The sequence below is a fragment of the Prinia subflava genome, chromosome 18 (genome assembly GCF_021018805.1).
Source record: "Prinia subflava isolate CZ2003 ecotype Zambia chromosome 18, Cam_Psub_1.2, whole genome shotgun sequence".
Taxonomy (NCBI): domain Eukaryota; kingdom Metazoa; phylum Chordata; class Aves; order Passeriformes; family Cisticolidae; genus Prinia; species Prinia subflava.
Genome location: NC_086264.1, coordinates 3,147,976 through 3,167,847, shown reverse-complemented (window position 1 = coordinate 3,167,847; position 19,872 = coordinate 3,147,976). Strand labels below are relative to the sequence as shown.

Below are 19,872 nucleotides of genomic sequence, written 5' to 3'. Positions count from 1 at the left end.
CTCATTTTGCACATAACTCTCAGCTGAATTTGACACTGATGTGGCTCTGGCCCGACGGATAGAAAGGAGGCATCCTCTTCTGCAGTTTGACTGGTGGGTTTTCCGTGGAGAGGTGTGTTTCTGGATGATGTCCCGGAGCACATTCCCATAAACCGCTGCTGCAGCAGGCAGTACGGGCAGGCCTGGGGCCGGGCTTTGCAACGAATGCTGGCTCAGGAGCAAAGGGGGTGTTTGTGCGTGCATCCGTGCAAAAGTGTGACCACCTACAGCTGCTTCTGAACATGGAAGACTTCAAATTAAAGAAGGGCAATTTCAAGCACAAGCAGGGAGGGCATCCTGGCAGTCTGTCTCTGGATTATGCAATCATTTGTTGGTTTCCAGTAACGTGGAAGATTTTGCACATCTTTTCTGATACGTTAGGCAAGGGGAAGTGGCATCTGTCTGTTCTCTCCCAGACTTGAGGTCTTCTGTGTTCCATGGTAAGTCTTGCACTATTTTCATACATTTTTTTTTCTGGGACACATTTCTACCAACTGGCATTTTCATATTTCAGTTTTTTTTATTGAAGGTCTTGCAATTTCAGCTGTTACCTGGAAATCTGTAGTACTTGAACTGCTTGCCACACAACTCCATTCCTTAGGCTTGAAGACCTTGGACAAATTGCTGTCATCAATTAGCAATTTGCCACCAGTGTGGTTTGTGTAGCCTGGGTTTGGTTTTTTTTTTCCTTCTGTAGTGCTGTGGTGTTTTGCTGCCACGTAATTCTTTTGTATGGCAAATGGCACTGGAAATAATTGACCACAAAAATGGAGTAGTAAAAAGAGCTCCTGAGCCATTCTGCTTTTTGGCTTGCTTCTTGTTTAAGTGACACGAACCCTTGGAACATCATCCAGAGACGTTTACATGGTGATAGCTCACCTGCTGTACTGTGGACTCTTACGTGTTCTTGACCCTCTTAATAGTAAATGTACCTCTTAGAGCAAAGGAAAGGATTCACTGACCATTACTGTTAGTCGCTGATTTGTGAATGGTGGGAGTATTTTGTCATTATGGTTCTACTTCAACAAACTTGGCTGACCATCTTGACTTTAGTAGGTATTCGAGACAGTGGATTACCATCTTTATTGCTGTAACTTGTCAAGCATTATATGCTAGTAGATTCTAGTTTAATTGTTGCAGGTGGAAAGTATTTTTACTTTTAAGTTTCCATTCTGAATGTGTTTTGACTAAACATACCAATAAACTACTGATGTCTGCAGCATTTATCCATGTCCCTAATTCTCTTGCATGCAGGTGGCTGTAGAGCCCTGGCACCCCTCGCTCACAGAAAAGATTGTAAGAACATCGTTGCTGACCTGGCCAGGGACAGTAGCAAGCTGCAGCAGCACAGCATCATGTGCTTTGAAGTGTTTGACTTCTGTGGCTTCTCTCACCTTGGGGTGTGTGTGGCCCAGGGAGGATGTGAGCTCCTCTCAGACATGTCCCAGCTGGGATTCCTTCACACCCTGCCACGCTGCAGTATCTGGTTGCAGGATACAGCTTAGATGGTTAATGCAGTGGTGCTGGGAGGAATGCGAGCTGAGCTGTCCTTAAAAAAATGACTGGAGTTGCTTGCTCTTCATTTTAGTGCCATTGAGTCTTGATAGTGCAGAAGTGATTGGCCCTGATTTCCCATTTTTCTACTTGTGTTTGTTGGCAGTTAACCGAAAAAGTTGGCACAAGGGTTTTTCTTGCTCTGCTCATAGATAAGGTGTGGCTGAATCATGGAATCGCTGAAGTTCCTGTTAGCTGCTGTTGGCTGTATCATGTTGAGGTCATGTCTTAGCTGTAATATTTCCTTATTTAAAAGGCAGTTAGGAAGTGACTGAAAAGTAATACGGTTGTGTGAGTTGGAATACTGGAATGAAAAAACTGGATCCTCTAGAAGGCCTAAAGCCAGAGTCGTCAAAAACTCCTCAGGGGAGCACCTCCACAGCTTCAAGATCTGCTGATTGACAAAGATCTCCCTCTGCCATCAGGGGGCCTGCAGCGTTAGGACCTTGGTGCCTTGAGTTGTGAGGTAAATTGTGCTGGTTCATGTTATCTGGGGCTGAGGGGAACAGCAGGAGATAACTGTATCTGAAACTCCATAGGGTCAGCCAGAGCATGATTTTACTTGTGCCATGAAGTCTTGCATATTTCTAATTGTTCAAGAGCACCTTCTATCAGCTTCGGAGGTGACATGATGCCTTGTAGTGGAGGTCCAAGAAATGCCAGGACAGCTGAGGGATGTCACGAAGCAGCGACGTGCTCCGTGCTGCAGAGGCCTCACCGGTTCCCCTGGCAGTGCCCGCGATCTGGTACCTTTACGAAGTCCTGTAAAACCACAGAAGCCTTTGCAGTACAGTGATTGCTGGGGTTTTGCATGTCATGTGGAGAAATACAGCTTGGAACCATGATGTATTGGACACGGTTGAAGAAGATAGCAGGCTGCCTGATAATCCTTGGGAAAACCATTGGTGTCTGGTTCAAGCTTGGCTTCTTGTAAGGGGAAGAAAAGCAGCTTAGGAAATCATTGTCCCTTTGGCTTGTGCTCTGCCTTGTGTTCCCTGGGTGTGAGCTGAAAGGAGACATCTTGGTAATGGTGCTGCAGCACTTGGTGTTCCCTCGGAAGGGTGGGAACAGTGGGAAGTGCAGTGTCTGTGTGTAGGAATCAAAGCTGAGAGCAGCTTCTGCGGATGCTGACACGATGTTCCTGTTGGCTGCCTTGTTGCACTGCAGGCTTCATCACATGCCTGTTCCTAACTTCGGAGTCCCTGAGTGCCCTGAGAGGTGATATTCAGTAGTTAAACCAGAAGTGGTACAACGGGGCACCAAGGACCTGGAAGTTTCCCTGCCCACAGAAGCCCATTGGGCCCTGCAATTCTCACTGCCAGCAAGTCCCAAAGTGCACAACGGCTGCTCTGGGAAACATGTGGTCACCACATTTATCTGAAGGGACCAAGGACTAAGATTTGGCTGTTATATGACCTCTTGGCCACTGTGCCCTGCCAGAAGCCAGTAAGGAGTGCATGTGCTCTGCCTGGAGCACACACGAAGGGTTGTCTGTGTGGGTCATCGTTTGCATGATCAGGACCAAGACCCTCAGTGGCTCAGGCCCCCTCCTCAGCAAAGAGAAGAAACACGAGCCTGTCAGGGCAGGTGCAGAGCACAGCAGCTCTGCCAAAGCCTCTCCTAGAACATCGCAGGGGCAGCAAAAGCTGTTTCCCTGAGAAGGAGCACTTGGCTTTTCCCTGGCATGTCAGCCTCTGCTGCTCAGCTCCTGCAGTCTGCACACAGGCATTGCTGTGCAGCAGGCAGAGGAAGGGTGGTCTGTGCAAAGCTGGCCCAGCTCCCTCCATGCTGTAGCAGGCCTCTGACTCCATCAAACTGCTTACAAGAAAGAATAAAGAAAAAGACTCTGGATGTACAAGAGTGTCGACCAAGGTTTGTGTTCCTCTGTAATAAAACATGCTGCAGAAATTAGCCTCTTCATCCCAGGGGGCTGCAGTCTGTGAGACCCATGTGTTGCTCCTGGGCTGCAGGCCCACGGAGGGCAGTTTCAGACAGGAATGCTCTCGTATGAAATGCGACTCGACTACCCCATCTCCAACCCGGGCCTCTCTGACAGCAGCGACCCTTTGGGAACAGGAAAGAGGTGGGATCGTTTCTCACCGAGAATGATCAGAGACCAAACCTGGGTGCCACTGTGGGGTGACAAGGATGTTCTTGGGGTGACAAGGGAGTGGGTAGGGCCCTACAGGGACACAGGGCTGGGGGTGGGTGGAGCTGTTTCACTCTGCCGGCGTGTTCGGCCTCTTCACGGAGGTACCACGGGTAGCGAGGGATGTGGCAGCGGCCTTCCCTCAGCAGCGGGCTGCAGGCCCTGCTGTGTCCGGCTTTTGAACTGCAGCGACTGCCAGACCGACTTCAGCACCGCTTTAACTCAGAAAGCGCCACTGCGAGGCCCGCAGCAGCGGCTGCAGTTCGGCAGAGCTGCTGTAGGGTAGGGCTGCTGTAGGGGCCCCTTCCACAGTCCCGGCTTGGCTTTGGCAGGATGCGCTGTAGGCGCGGCACCGAACCGAGCCGAATCTACCTGAAAATAAAGCTTACGGGTCAGGGATGGTTTGTTAAAGTTAAGGAATACAGTAAAGAGAGGGACATGGGAGAAGCAGGGAAAAGCAGATTTACTGGAGGGTAAAGAGGAGTCAAAGCAGTTTGGAGGTGTGAAGTTCATCGGGCTGAAACAGCACAGGGAAGGCAGGAGGAAAACAGAGGCAGGAAGATAAACAGGGAAAATGCTTTGATCTAAAAGCCCCTCACACGCGCTCATTTATGGTCACGAGAGCAGGAGACTGCGTTCGGCTGAGCTCGGTTCGATTTGCTTGAGTTCGTAAGGTTCTCCTGTTCGGCCGAACTCGGCTCGGTTCTGCAGAGCCGCTCGGTGCGTTCGGCTCAGTTCAGCTCCGCTCGGTTCGGCTCGCTAAGGGCAGCGCGGGCCGGGCTGAGGCGCTGCGCAGGAAAGCGGGGCCGCCTCCTGTTAAACACGCAGCGCTCGGTGTTCCCTGCTGCTGCATCCCACGGGCGGCCCGGCCATCGCACGGACATGAACGGGAGCGTGGGGTCGGACAGGAGCTCATTAGGCTGTTACTGCATTCGGGCTAATTAATGGTCATGAGAGCAGGATGCTGGGTTCGGCTGAGCTCAGTTCGGTTCGGCTGAACTCGGTTCGGTTTGGCCGGCTCGTAAGATTCGGCTGAGTAGGCTCGATTCGCTTCAGCTTCGGACCACAAACTGGGCTCGTGTGAAATGCAGCTCGGCTGCCTCCTCGCTGCCGGACCCTCCTCGGGAAAGCTGACAGCCCAAGGCCCCGGCGATCCCTTCGTCCGGCAGCCGGGGAGCCCAGAGGAAAGGGTGGGGGCTCGCAGCCGTGAGGGGAGCCCGGTGTTTAACGTGAGCGGGCCGCCACTTTCCCGCGCAGCGCCTCGGCCTTCAGGGAGCCGAGCCGAGCTCGGCCGAAGCCAGCGAGCGCGCCTGGTCGAGGCGCTGTGCGGGAAAGCGGCGGCCCCCGCACATTAAACACCGGGCTCCCCGCACGGGCAGCCGCCGCCGCGTTCAGGGCGTCGGGAGGGAGAGCGGCGGGAGCGAGGCCCACGCCAGCACCGGGCTCGCACGCTGGTACAGAGCCCGGACAGTGAAGCCGGGATGGCCGCACAGGTGTTGGGGGCCTCCGGGGCGGGACTGGCAGCGAGGCGGGGCCGGGGCCTGCGCGGGGCCACAAAAGCAGCAGCGGCACAAAAAGCCCCGTTTTTCCAGTTCCGCGCTGAGGGAGCGGCAGCGATAAGGCGGGGCAGGTGAGGGGTGGCGGGGCAGGTGCGGGGTGGCGGGGCAGGGAGCCTCGCCGGGACCGGGAGGCGAGAGCCTTGGCGGAGTTGGGGCGGGGGGAGTCCACGGCCCGAGCCTCCCCGGGCCGGTGAAATGAAATCTGTCCTAGCAAATCACACGGTTTTATTGGCATAGGACCAGGAAACGTCTCTCCGGGGAGTTTTCTGCAGTGAAGGGCATGATTTAGGTGGTGAGCTTTTCAGGAAAAAATTTAAAACTCTTTTTAAGAAACGAGTTAAGACGTGAAAAGTGTTTTAAAGGAGGGCTATTTGCAACTCTTTGCAAATGAAGAGATGTTTGATTTATGGCTAGTGTAAAAATACTTTTTTTTAGAAGAGCTCCTTGCTAATCATTTTTAGATTGAACAGTACCGTTGGAACTTCTCTTAATATGTAATTATAATGGCTGAAGTAAAGCCTAAAAAGCAACGTGCAGTTGAATCAGGGTATTAAAGTCTAGCTAAATGTCTTACCACCTTTTATATTTTTTCATAAAAACCTTCTAAGAGCTATAAACAGGAAAAAATCTGAAATATAGACTCTCTGCTGATATGTTCTACGTAGAACAGCCATTTGGTGTAGGCAGCACTGCAGAGCTTTGCCTTATAGTAGTCACCAGCAGACAAGGACAGGTGCAGTTTTATGAAGTCTTTATTATTTTTAAGTGACAGAATTGAAAAGCGCATAACGTGACAAAACACAGAAGATTCATGAAATATCCATTCAGTACCAAAGGAGAAAGGATAAGGGGTGGGAGAAGTTACACAGAAAGTTTTTTCTTCATGTTTTTCCCTCTGGCAACCTAGATTGGAGAGACAAAAGGGAGTATTTTGTAAAATGTCTGCATACTGCTAAGTACTTCAAATTTTTGAGCCCTGTGCAGTGGCAGGTGTTAAAACACAGGTGGTGGTTAAAGGGAAGCTGGATGCTTTTTGGGGATAAAGAAGTTAAGTGGATGGAAGGGTGGACAGGAAAGGGCAGAGAGATTGACAGACAAAGGTATTTGTGCATTACTGCTGTTACCTACCTTTGGTTAAGCACCAATTCCTAATGTGGCTCTGCTCTGGACTATTAGGGCAGCACCCTAGGAAAAGGAACACAGTTGTGAGATAGGAGAAAAGTAGATTGTGCTTGAGAAGGAATTGTTAGAAACTTAAAATTGTGTCTGACTTATGGTGCAAAGAATAATTCTAATGGTACTTCCTGACCCTAGAACTCATGTGCCCCTGGATGTTGTGTATCTTCCAATTTTGCTAAAGTAGAAAAACTTCTGGAACTAATTAGAGACAACATAATTCTTTCCTGAGTCCTCCCAATACATATATAAGTATGTAATACTTATAATATAAGTATAATATATACTTATAATATATAATAATACTTATATTATAATACTTATAATATAAGTATAATATATAATATAATACTTGTAATATAAGTATGTAATACTTTGGATGTAAATAAAAAATAATTCAATTTATAAGCAGTTTAAGATATTAATAATAGTTCTGTGCCCTACATTATAATGAAGTTGCTACTGCAAACTGTCATTTATACTTCCTGGCAGTGCAATATAGCTCCAGATAAACTTTTTCTGTGACATAATCAGCTGAACTCCCAATATATCTGTATTTGTTAGGCAGTTCTGAGAATTGATCCTAATGCACTTTTCACTGGTAATCCCAGAATTTTGTAAGGATCTGTAGCGCAAAAGGAAGTTTATGTATTCTAAAGTTAAATTTTACACATGGGTGTTTTTCAGCTGTGGCTTGCAGATATTTAGCTCTTCTGACAGGCCTGAGAAAACTTAATCTAATCTGGGATTTAGATGTGCGTTGAGCAGGTGGTTTGACCTTTCCATGTGAAATTATTCAGTGACTATAGTCTGTGCAGCCAAGATACACATTAAGCTCTGCCCAATTATTTTAAGGGCACATGGACAAGTGACCACAGCAGTTTGCCCAACTATCACAGTTTGCAGGTTCCTGTATATGTGGTTTGAATGCTGTTTGTTGTTTGCGGGGTTTTTGGGTTTTTTGGTTGGTTGTTTTGGTGGTTTTGGTTTGGTTTTTTTTGGGGGGGGGGGGGGGGTGCATGTATGTGTGGTTGTTTTGTTTTGTTTTTTAAAAAGGAGATATAAAGTACCTCTTCCCCAAGGCATGAGTCAACATCTGACTGCTTGCAGCACTTGTCCATCATGGCGCTGAAACCCTCAGCAATTGTCTTTATTTGTTCTTCCGTCATCTGGGGCTTGCGTTTGATGAGGTTGATGAGCAGTCTGAAAACAAAGCCACAAGACAATCTTGCTTGCTGTAGTCAGATTCCCCATTTTACAAGACACCCATTCCCCCCAGGCACAGCTCATTCATGAGGGGTTTTTTGTCATGCCTAGATGAGTCTGTGCCTGTTTGTGACTCCAAATGCCCCGTCTAACATAACCATCTGTTTGTTTTGTGATAACTTAGTTACAGGTGGGGAAAAACATAGGGAAATGATCTGTATGTTGTCTTAATTAAGTACACCTCAAGATTTGCACTGGCAGTGGACCTACATCAAACTGGTCAGTTAAGAGAGTGATTTTAAGTGAAAAATTCTATTTTGACTCTTCCAAACTATGTAATGTTATATGCTGACCAGGTCAGTGCAAACACACAGTTCCATTGGATTTTCTCTGTCACTAGTGAAGCCACTTTTGTCAGATGACAAAACTGCACTCAAGAGAGTGCAGAAGGAAGCTACACCCTAAGTTCTACACTTCAAAAGCTTCCCTACAAGGTGTTTCTTGGAACTTACTTCAGCTGCCCTGCTTCACGCTCAGCTTCAGGAGCAGTGCACATTTTCTCATCAAAATTGAACATCATGGGGTCAAACGGTGGAGGCACATATTTGGTATCTACGCCCATGGCAGTGAAACATGGTCTCCTGTGAGAGTAGAGTTCATTGCAGCACTGTGTAACCTGGTCATTTATAGGGGTGGTCTGCTGTCTCCTGCACATTTCTTCAATGATCATGCTCAGCTGAAAGGAAAAGGGCAAAGATAAGTTACACCTTCCCAAAAACACAGCTACTAGGTGATGTTTGTAGCACAATAGCATAGCTAGAAGTGGAAGCTATTGAATGTAATACCAGCTGGGAAATGGCATGTGTTTGAAATTTAAGATATGTAGGTATTCCTGGAGTAAGGCATTTCTTCATCTGGAAACAGTCTGGGCATTGGGCTGCAATCAGTAGATTTGAGGGGTTTGGGACACTATTACCTTTTCCAAATGCAATCTGCCAACAGTCTCAATCATGGAGCTCTGGGCAGCCTGGTCCAGAGGAAGGTGTCCCTGCTTTTGGCAGGATGTTGGAACTGGATGATCTTTAAGGTTCCTTCCAACCCAGGCCATTCTATGGTTCTGTGATTCCCAATTCTATGGTTCTATGAACTTACTTTTGCTTTCTGAGGGAAAGCAAAGTTTAACTAAAATTCTCACAAGCTACCATCAGATAGCAATTTAGGCTCTCACATCCATTAAAAAATGAACAAACTTGGAATTCTGTTAGGTAGGTGCTTAGCGTGGTATTTATGAAAAATCACTGTGTTTGCTATCTCACCAGGAGTCAGTATTTTTGCAAACAGGAAAAATCTTCAAGAGAAGAAGGGAAAAGAATAAATCCATGTACTCACATAGTGCTCAGAACAAGACATGCGTTTCTGCTCAGGAAGATTGCAGCACTTGCTGCCAACGGCTGTCATTTTCTTCCCCATTTCAAGCAAGGTGTCAGTTGATACCTGAGGCATTTTCTTAGTGTAGCGGATCAGAATTCTGACAAAGTCAAATCAAAATGACTGTTAGTAGAGCATTCTTCAAATATGAGCACATCTAGCCCACTGAAGAGAAAATAGAAGTGAAGACCAAATCAGTCTGCCCAAAACAGCCCATGTAATTCACCCTCCAGAGTATTTATCAGGAATTGCTCACCCTTTAAGGAAGTCTGCCTCGCCATGGGTATTGAACAGCTCACAGTTTGTCTTCACTACTTCCTCAGTTTCCTTGATAGCCTTGTTCACTTCCTCTTGCTGCACACAAGTATAAATTTATTAGTAATATTAGAGCAGGACTTGATGGTAACAGTTGTACAAATGTAACTTCTGACCTCTTCTAAACCTTAACTACAAAATACTCATTTTGCAAGGTTGATCACTTCTGTATAGCCAGGATGGTATAGGGAGGATTTGACTCCTGAGTGGATCTTAAGTTCTAACAGAAATTTCCTTGAAAAAGGCAGTCACATTTTTAAAATTTAATTTAATTACCTGTTGGACTTATTTTCTAAACAGCGAGTGTTTATTGTTTAAATCAAGTAAATATTTCAAATTATTATCAACCATGAGGGGAACATCTCTTGGCCAAAGCTTTCAGGAACTCAACTTAAGCTGTGTCTTCTGTGTGACTGAGTTGCAGATCAGACCTAAGTTGAGGTGTCTCTATGTGCTAGTCATGCACATTCCCACCACAGTCCATGAGCAGCCATACTCTGTGTAGACCATGGAGCTCAGAGAATAATTGAACTATTAACTGTCAGCCTCAGTACAAGCAGAATCACATTTGAGATACAGAGGCATCAGACAGTTGAGTGAGACTAGTCTGAAATACTGTAATGTGACAAATGAAATGGCTGTGATCTGAGATAACCCTGTATCCTTGCCATGGGCCAGGGACTGCTTCATCTCCCACCAGGACACTAACTTCCCCTGGAATTAATCTCTCCAAAAGCTTTCTGTCTGCTCTTCTGTAGGAGCTTCTCAACACAATTCTCCTATGACAGGTACCAACCAAGCATTCTAATCATCTGCAAACAAAGCTTTGCACGTACAGCGTTTCCGTAGCACTCAGCAGGGTTGTCTGTCTTGCAGCACTTATTCAGGAGTGTTTCGTATCCCTTAGTAATCCTCATAATCAGCTCTGTGGAGAACTCGGGGTGTCTTCGTGAATATTCATAAACAAACCTGAAAGGCACAGGAGCAGACAGAGCTCCTGAATAACGTGCTGCTTTCATCAAGCACAGTGCAGTAATAACAAAGATGTTTCCTCAGGTGGACAATGAGCTTGAAATGCTGTTGGCACTACTTACTCTGACAGGAATGCATCATGGTTTGGCTCATAGCTTTTACACACTTCCTTATCTTCAATGTATTTTTCAACTAGTGAAGGAAGATTGTCAGGTTTGTCATCAAATTCTGCCTCCACAATGCACTTAGTCTGTTCCACAGCTGGCAGCATGCAGCAGGGCTTGATTTTACTTGAGAAAACATCTTGTTTAGAGCACAAGGAGGCCATAAGCTCTGACTGTAAAATTAATATGTAGTATCAGACAAGCTATGAAATAATAATTTAAAGACAGATTAATTTATCTCTCTCTGCTTCAGACTCTTCCCTTTTCACTCAGGTCACCTATTTACTTAGCACTTTCTTTAAAAAATGCCATCTTTACACAAAAAGAAATAACTGGGGCATGAGCATACCCTGAACATGATGTGCAGGGTGAGTGGTTCCCTTCCTGATCCTAGACACTCTGAGAACACAAACTCTGGAAAGCCAGGGCACGTCACTGAGTGCTCTGTCACAAGGGTACCTGATGAGTCTTGTCAGTCCTGGCAAGAAGCCCAGCTCTGATAGAGGACAAAACATGATATAACCCCAGAGCACTGGAACAAGCTGATTCAACAAGTGTGTCCAAGTTTCAGTCAGCCAGGCAATATTCAAATCATCTCACTATTGCAGAGGTTTGTTAATCTGTTCTCTAGCATTCATTGGTACTACAGGAAATCTGGATTAATGGCAGTATGCTTGACAAGACAGGAGAAAAAAATTGCAGCCTTTTTGCCTCTGCTTTCTCTTCCTTTATTTATGGTCAAGTTGAAGTGAATAAATACCATCAAACAACTTCCCTGATAAATGTTTTGATTTTGGCCAAACACATTGGATAGACTGCAAGTAATGGCTTCTTGTCCTCATCATCAGACAGGGCTAGATCTGGAGCTGGGCTGAAACCTACATTCATTAAGAGTCAACTGTCCTGAGCGTTTCAGTGCTTGAGGAACCTTCTAGCAGTGCCCTCGACTGTGAATGCATAGCTGCACAAATTGCTATCTTTGGAAACATTTTTCAAATATGTAAACATTGTTGTAAAATAATGAGCTCACCCAGTCATCCACACATTCTATCATGTCCCCTTCACAGCACTCTTTGTAGACATCCTTCACGTCATGGACCATCTTAACAAGTTCTGCAAATGGAGCCTTGGGATATTTCTGGCTCATACGAGTAAGTTTACTGCGGAAAAGAGAAAAGGACACTTGTTTTAAAGCATTGTAAGGGAACAGAAACCCTGCAAGTCACTAACACATGATGAGGTAGGTCAGGATTGTTGCAAGTAAGTACTCATTGTTCTCATCTAATTTCTGGTGGCTAAAAAAAACGGGTATCAACATCTGCACCAGTAAAGCCAGAAAGGAACAAATCTGTGGTTCTTCTGTTCTGCCTGAATTGTAAGAATCACACCCTTGTATTCCCCATCACTCTTGAGCAACTGGAAGGCGCTTCAGATTACTTGGCACAGATGGATCTAGTCCTGATTATACCTTTAAATGAAAGCTGACTATGTCTGTAAAATAATCCTAGTCAATGTCAGTGTATCAGACTGGCCACAGAATGAAAGCACCTCTCTGTGCCTGGACGGGTGATCCACTTATTAATTGTAAAAAAATTTGTATATCTTACAAACATGTTTTAACAACTGTGATTCTGCCAAGTCTAACTTTTTGGTTAGCTTAAGGTTCAAACTAGCACCTTACTTTGCTGATTAGTGATGTGCCCATCACTGAAAGCTGTAAGAACTGGCACAGGGTACAGCTCTGGCAAAAGTGTGGATATGGCAAAACTGTAATCTCCAGTTCTACGTGACACTCCCAACAGATAATCCTCCATCTTCTGGACTGGTTTCAGAGATGGTTTAACTGCTCTGCAACTCTCACAGCTGAGCTTTTCCTAGGTCTCACTCACAGGCTGACAAGCTTGCATTTTATCAAAAAAAGTGATTGGAACTTGCCTTGCTTGGAAAGTCCTCTCACCATACTTTTCAAGGATTCGACATCCGTGCTGCTGCTTCGCGCCGATATGCTTGGCTCTTTCCTTGATGACAGCTGCCTGTGGTAACAGAACATGCATTTTCACATTAAACATCCAATGGATACCATTAATCCTGGCCTGTCTCTGCAAGTTCTTCATGCAAAGATTTGCATGAACAGGAAAATTCTGCCTGTTTCTCACTCAGTTGCTTAGTGTTTATCCACATCAACAAATTTGGCGTACCTTTGCATCCAAGCAAGCACCAACATCGCTCTCTGGGCAACAGGTTTTAAGTGCATTTTCATACTCAGCAGCCAGACCCAGGATCGCTGGGGCATGCAGGAAGGGGTTTCTTCTTGCAACAGTATAGACGAAACTAGAAGGAAAAGGAAAGCCTAAGTTCCATGTTCCAGTGACAACAGCAAATGGCCTTAAACCTCTTGCAGCTTCTCTAACTTTTTTCCTAGTTTTGAAATCTAGTTTAGTAAACTACTTTTGAGACATAATGCCTGCCAATGGGAAATGCTGTGCTAACTCTCACTCTCTTCCCAAGGCAGCAGGACTCAGTAACTAAGTGAAGGGTGAACTCTTGATGTTGTCAGACATCTGGTTTGATGTACATCTGCGTTTTTAAAACGTGTTTAGAAATATTTGAAAATTCTGATTTCAGTGTGAAAAATCATCTACAGTCCTTTCAGCAAGATTTTATTGCCAATTTTTATTATTTTCACTGTTATCTCTCTTCATTCTTGCAATTACCAAGAGTAGTGGGAAGCTGGAGCAAGTTAGTTATTAAATCAGTATTGGAAACACTGTGAATTTTCAGCAGGTTTGGGGAAGAAAGGTCATCCAGGATTTATAAAACGTGATCCTTTTCCCCTGTTTCGAATGCAAAAAACTGGTCTTGTGTGAAATGGGAAAATGTGATTGGGATAAGAAAGCAGAAGTGGCCATTTTCCTTACTTTCCCAGGAGTTGCACCCGTTGGTCCTTGTACTCATTGCATATCACATCAGCAGCTGGTCTCTGGTATGGTGCAATGAAGTCTGGTTGGTGAACTTTGAAGGACAGGAAGCACTGATTTCTTTCAGGATCGGCTTTACCACAGCAGTCAGCCATGTCACCATACGAGTCACGGAGCTTTTCAACTTGGCAGATTTCATCCAGGAAAACAGAGGGCTGTAAAGGTACATGCAGAGGGTCAGAATTAGTTTTTATATATATAGACAGTGGATTGTATTGTCTGTTTATCAGCAAAAGAAAAGCCAGGCTGAATAGTAAATTCATTTTTACTGAATAAGATTTAGACCACAAATCAAAATAATCTACTGGTTTTCACCTAATTTTATAAAGTTTTATCTTATGTAGTCCGATATTGAAATGGTTCCAATGCTTGACTGAAAAAAGTTAATTGTAATTTAAAATACTCTGAGCAAGACAGTGATCTCAGATTACTTACAATCTGACTAAACTGAATTTTCAAATTAATTGAAGCAGGATTTGATGGAAACCTTTAGGGAGAACTAATATGTAGCTGAAACTGTTAGATGTCCAGGGATCCTAAATACCTGCAAACTTCTTTTGTTACCTGATTTTAGAGGAATTTTTCTAAACCCTCATAAACTAAGTGCTTTAAATTAGCACACACACCTTTTCAAGTCACCCCAGTGTGAAAATCCACACACTTGGGCCTAGAAGTACCTAGGCCCTAGGTACTTTAATACCTAGGTACTTTAGTACCTAATACTTTTAATACCTAGAAGTAGGTCTGTACTTCACAACTGGGGTTTTGTACAAAATGCTAACATTTACTTTCAGGCAATGCTAAGCTTTATGTGCCAAAGCGTGGTATTTGGTCTCCAACATATGGCTCCATGGATCATTTAGGCACTTCTTAAAGGCAGAGTTTTAGAACCTGACAAAACCAAGTTCTTTCTTTAAGCATTGAAATCTGAGCATTGGCCCATGACAGCAGCCACACCTGAAAGGTTTGGGTATAAGTCCTCAAGGAGGGTCATCCTGGCAGCTGCACAGAGCAAGGAGAAATACAGTATTGAAGGATTCACTGCCTACCAGTGATTTTGTGCACTCGGGAGCATCCTCGTTGGCCACACACTTATGTGCCAAATCAACAACATCCTTCACCATCTTAGACAGTCCGTCGTAGGAACATCTCTGGAGGTACTGGGCAAATGTTATCATGGCACTGAAACACAAAGCACAATTTGGCATATGAAAATGAGAAACATTAGTCAATATTTTCAAAGGTGCCTCTGAATTAAACTTAGTTGTTCAAATGGCATGCACAAAGGTTAACCAGAATACCATGCAGAGCACAATGCCAGATCTCACAATTGTCTTGTTCTCACCTCCTCTCTGAACATGTTTTTAACCTTCCCAATAACCTTTTTACCTTCCCAATAAAAGAAGTCTTGAATAATAAACTAGAAACAAACCAGAAAAGAATGTGATTGGAGTTTTCTGTCGCTTTTACCAGCAAACTCATAAAGGCCATGACCTAAGCTGGATTTGGCCACTGTTACAAATTATGATCTTCAGGCTGCCTTCTCTCAGTACTTATGTATCTATCAGGGCCCTCTGTCTTCCCCAAAACCGGTTTCAAATAAAAATCACTGAATTGTCTCAGAAAACCTGTCATAGATTTGTTTTTTGAGGTTGGTTGTTGGTTTGTTTGCATTGGCAGTATCTCAATGCAGCGTAATTTCTCTTCATTCTAAGGATATCAAACCTGTATTCCTCATGCTTATTTTATTTTCAGAGAAGGAACAGAGGCTTTTTCACAAGGTTTGCAAGGAGTTCTTTTCCCAGAGAGCAAGAAAGTCATTGTGACATTTGCAGGTTTTAAAATATTTCTAGGTTTTGCATAAGGGGTGAACTCAGTGTTTCAGTGAGACATACACACTCCTTGAGAGCTCAGACAGTGTATCTTACTTTGCCTTTCTGGTACAATAGCAAGAGAGACACAAAAACCAATCAGAAGATGGAAGCTGAACATTCACTTACACTGCCTTAAATGTCTCTTCCTTCAAGTCTTCGAAGCGATGGGCAATTGGACTCTTGTGGTCTAGAAAGAAAAACAAAGGGGGAACGGTGATGCTCACTGTCACACTGTCTGTGCTGGATCCCGAAAATACATTCTGGGCACCAAGGGCCAGATTTTCACAAGTGTTCAGCATTCATGTGATTTTTATACTTAAGAGCATAAGAACTTGAACTCTTAGGGGTTTGCTTGTCTTTCTGGGGGAACCCAAGCATATGATTTTTATGACTCTAACAGAATATTTACCTCTGTAAGCACCTACTTAATTCAGATATTCAAAATGACGGTTGGGACTTACTATTTAGGGTTAGCAAACGTGTCCTTTGTGTAACCATCACCAACAAGCACTGCAAATAAAGCAATGCAGCTGAAGTTTGATTAGAGCAAACGTTCTTCTTCTGAACCCTAAGTTCTTAACTTGTCAAAGGACAGAACTTCCAAAAGCACAGTGCACCTGCTTTTTCCATGCTGGAAAGGAACAGATCCTGAGTCATTCATGCACCACACAGATGTTGCAGAGGGATGGTACCACGCTTACTCGACTAGTTTAGTTGTCCTGAGTGTCCTACCCAACTTCCTCACTGTCTCTTAATTTAGTTTCTTATCAAGTCAGTCATATTTGTCTGGTAAATATGGATCAGCCTCCCAAGAATTGTTTATGAAACTGTATTAAAGACATTAAATTGTTAGAACAAAGAATTCCAAGAGAACTGAATAGTCCTTTCTTACCTGCATCCCGTGCAGTTCTTTGCAGATTCCTGGATCTGGCAGAACTTAGGAGAAAAACAAGTGAAATTAATGTTAACCACTTCATGGTTTCAGATTATGATGTGAGCAAAAATTGCTCAAAAATGCTAGGAAGATTGAAGGAAGAGCATTTGCTTATATACCCTTCACTACCCATGCTTGTAAAATATTAACCCTCGAGCTGGCATTTGTAGATTTCCATTTGGCCTGAAGAAGATTACAAAACTTCAGCTGCCCTTGCCAAAAATTATTTTGATACTAGTTATTTATTCTGTGTTGTTACTCTGGGCCTTTCCGTCCTGAAGAGGTTGAACCTCCCAGCACCCAAAAAAGATAAAGTTTTGCGTAAATTTCCTTATCAAATGACAAACAAGAAGTTCAAGGCATCAGACAAAAAAGTCATCAGGGCTAATCCTATAGACTTTTTTTTTTCGCTAGTATTTGTTCAAAAGCAAAGCATGTTGGTGTCGTATAGCAACAACTCACCCAGAGAGGATTCGGTCCACTTGAAATTAGAGAATTTTAATTTTAAATCACTTTATTAAGAAGAGATTGCTAATCTAGGTATCTGTGGCTAATTTGAGCACTTGAATTTGATAGGTCCTGCTCTGGTTTTCTGTGGGTACTGCTCTTCACCAGTATCCAGAAGACAGCCAAACACATGGGTAAACATGTGCAAGAGCTGTCATTTCAGAATTTTTGCAATTTCTCATTTGTACTGACATCCTCCCAAGAGTAATCTCTTAATTAAACATTGCTCTCCTCTCTGAAAAATTTCTCATTGATTGGTCAGTAACTTAGGAGATCAGACACAGGAAGAAATGTGCAGTTTGCACAGAGCCCTGCGACATGGAATAAAATTGAAATTACTTTTCTAGGACACCCAGTGAGATGCTTCAAAAAATCCTGAACAAGTACAAGGTTGGATCCTTGCTGGGTACAAAGTGATGTTGCTTCCCAGTGGGAGATACTAGGATTTATTTTAATGAATTTATGTCTCCAATGTGTGGATATAAACCCACACAACTGGAGGTTGTGTGCTGCCTTGAAGCTCTTTGCTTTGTGAGCATCCACATGGTAGAGCCAAACATGTAGTCTCCAAACACTTCCTTAGTCTTTAAGGTTCCCTTTTCTACTCTGTTTTTCTTCCTCAGGTGGGCAGTTTTGCCGTAACTCCATATTATTTCTAATGGGAATAGTAAGAACTATTCAATGATCAGTTTTCTGAAATTTAACTAAGTACATGCATAATACTTCCTTTTGTTTCTGAGTGGGAGCTTTTAAAGACATTTGAAATAAAGCAAATGACATGTTTAAACTCAAAATATTTGCAGGCAGTTTTCATTCAGGAAAATACTAAGACAATGCATCCTGCATTCCAGAAAGGCTGTTCTTTACTCCAGGAATAACCATATAAACTGACATGAGTTCACAGAATAGTTTGATACAATGAAATTTCTACAGGCTGCTGCTGTTGCAAAAAATTTTTGTCTGCTCCTGACATTTTTGTAGGTAAAAGCATTCTGTTAGTGATTTAAATGAACAAGGCTCTGTTTTGGGAATTAAAAGCTTATTTGGATAACTCTTACATGAGGAATGCTGCAGGAAAGCCGGGTTGGCAGAAGAGTAGTGTTAGAAATGTCATAATGCTAGACATAGAGACTGTTTTCAGGTGGTTGTAGCAAAATCCCGCATTTCTGGAGGGTGATAGGAATTGATGAACAATCTGTACCTTTCAGATCTGTGCTGCTTTAGCCTAACAAAACCTGAGGAAAGAGCTTGTTAATTCAGTCTGTAATTATTTTACTGACCATATCCCTCTGTCAGAGAAGACCCATCTCCTTTCAAATCTTAAAGAGAGCATTCAGTGGGACAGAAACACACATTTAGGTATTTTTTGAATAACTATAAGGTGGTAAAAAACTGTGATATTGGTGAATGATTTCTTAGAACAGCTCTTGAGATGCTCTCAGGCAAAGAAGTCTCCAGAAAACTACAGCTAAGGGCTGGGAGGGCAAAGCTGAAATTCAGCACGAGTACCATGTTGAATCTTGAAACCTCTCTGGAATTTTCCCTTTCAGCATTGTGCAGTGTTAGCAAGAACACCGGTCCCCTGGAGTTAATATGTAAATTTGGAATACAGGGTCCATGTTTATTTCTAGATATCTTCTGTTGTCTGTCCTGTACTTCATGCCAATGGTTCATATAACTGCTGAGAGCTGAACTCCAATGCTCATGTTTGTTTAACTATATTAAATATTTTACTGAGTTTCCTGTTGCTTAGTGCTTTCATACTGCATTGAATTTACTCCAACAAAGTTGTCCTCAAGTTGTCCTTAGAAAAAGGAATTTATCAATGGCATTTTAGGATGATCCATTTTCACACTCATTTATGTCTAAAGTTACAGGTGATAACGAGTTTTATTCCAGGAATGGGGAACCAAAGGTCAATAATTCTAAGATTAATTGACCTGGAAATAAAAAGGCTGCAAATAAAAAGGATTTTAAATATTTCATCGTACCAGCCTGTACAAAGTGGAAAAGTAGAAATAAAGTGGACTGAGATGTACTAATATGGCATGAGGCTCTTGAGAAACAAAGGTGATGTATCATAAGAACAACTGTCAGAGCCCTTTTCGGAAGTAGGTACTTTTCAAAGTAATATCTCAAAACCCAAAGAACATCAAGAAACCCTTTACTTTTGTGGCCCTCAATTTTATTTACTGTTGTTTCTTCCTTTTTTGAAGACATACAGTTCCATTTGTGGAACTGGACCATGAGACACACCAAACCTAGAGACAGACATTCCTTTGCTAGTAGCCACAGTGAGTAGCTGTTTTTAATAACTGTAATGATCAGTATATTTCTAAATAAATGTCTGTAGCTCTAGATGTCTGTAGGTCTGGACACATGGACAGGTATCAGGCATTACTTTTTTCTCCTGCTCTGGTGCATGATGTTTGCCATTCTTCTGACTGATATTTGGCTCCTGTTCAGAACAAGTCAAACATCTCACATATGTGGCTTTTGTTTGAACAGAGATGGACTCACCGATATAAAACAAGCAAACATAAAGACAGAAGGGGTTTGATCACTGCAGCAGAACAGGCAGATACCTGCTCAGGTATAGCTAACAGCATTGCATGTCAGGTGTATCTCCTGGGCATATCATCAATGAGTTCTGATACTCAACTGTTCATCTTCAGCCATCAGCCACTCACCTGCAGTGTTAGTGAGTTCTTGATCATTCAAATAAGGGTTTTTGAATCTACAAGAATGACTATTCGTGCTGATCCTGTACATTTGATCCTTAGGGCTTTCTGCTGTCCCTACCCCTTTGCCTCACAAGTCCACAATGTAGTGATATAGCTGTTTTCCTTATTAATTACCATTTGCCAACATCATTTTTTGGCAGCAGGTACAAGAACAGCTTTGCTTTGCCTATTAAGCATTCAATTGCTTGAATATTCCAAATATACAGCGTTCAGTGCTTTTTAAGGCTATCAATTCTGAGACTTCTCAGAACTTGTCACTATTTTCCGTGTCCA

General features: G+C 43.4%; 1 protein-coding gene across 1 annotated transcript; it reads right to left on the bottom strand.

The window, feature by feature from the left end:
• Positions 1-6,041: 6,041 nt before the first annotated feature.
• ALB (albumin) lies at positions 6,042-16,442 on the bottom strand. Its single transcript, XM_063415337.1, has 15 exons — positions 16,307-16,442; positions 15,541-15,601; positions 14,590-14,722; positions 13,481-13,695; positions 12,761-12,893; positions 12,498-12,595; positions 11,593-11,722; positions 10,521-10,735; positions 10,263-10,395; positions 9,368-9,465; positions 9,073-9,211; positions 8,196-8,419; positions 7,548-7,680; positions 6,430-6,486; positions 6,042-6,204 (listed from the first exon to the last, which is right to left on the bottom strand). The coding sequence occupies exons 1-14, from the start codon at positions 16,389-16,391 to the stop codon at positions 6,436-6,438; spliced, it is 1,848 nt and encodes a 615-aa protein (XP_063271407.1). The 5' UTR covers positions 16,392-16,442; the 3' UTR covers positions 6,042-6,204; positions 6,430-6,435.
• Between the last annotated feature and the right edge of the window lie 3,430 nt (positions 16,443-19,872).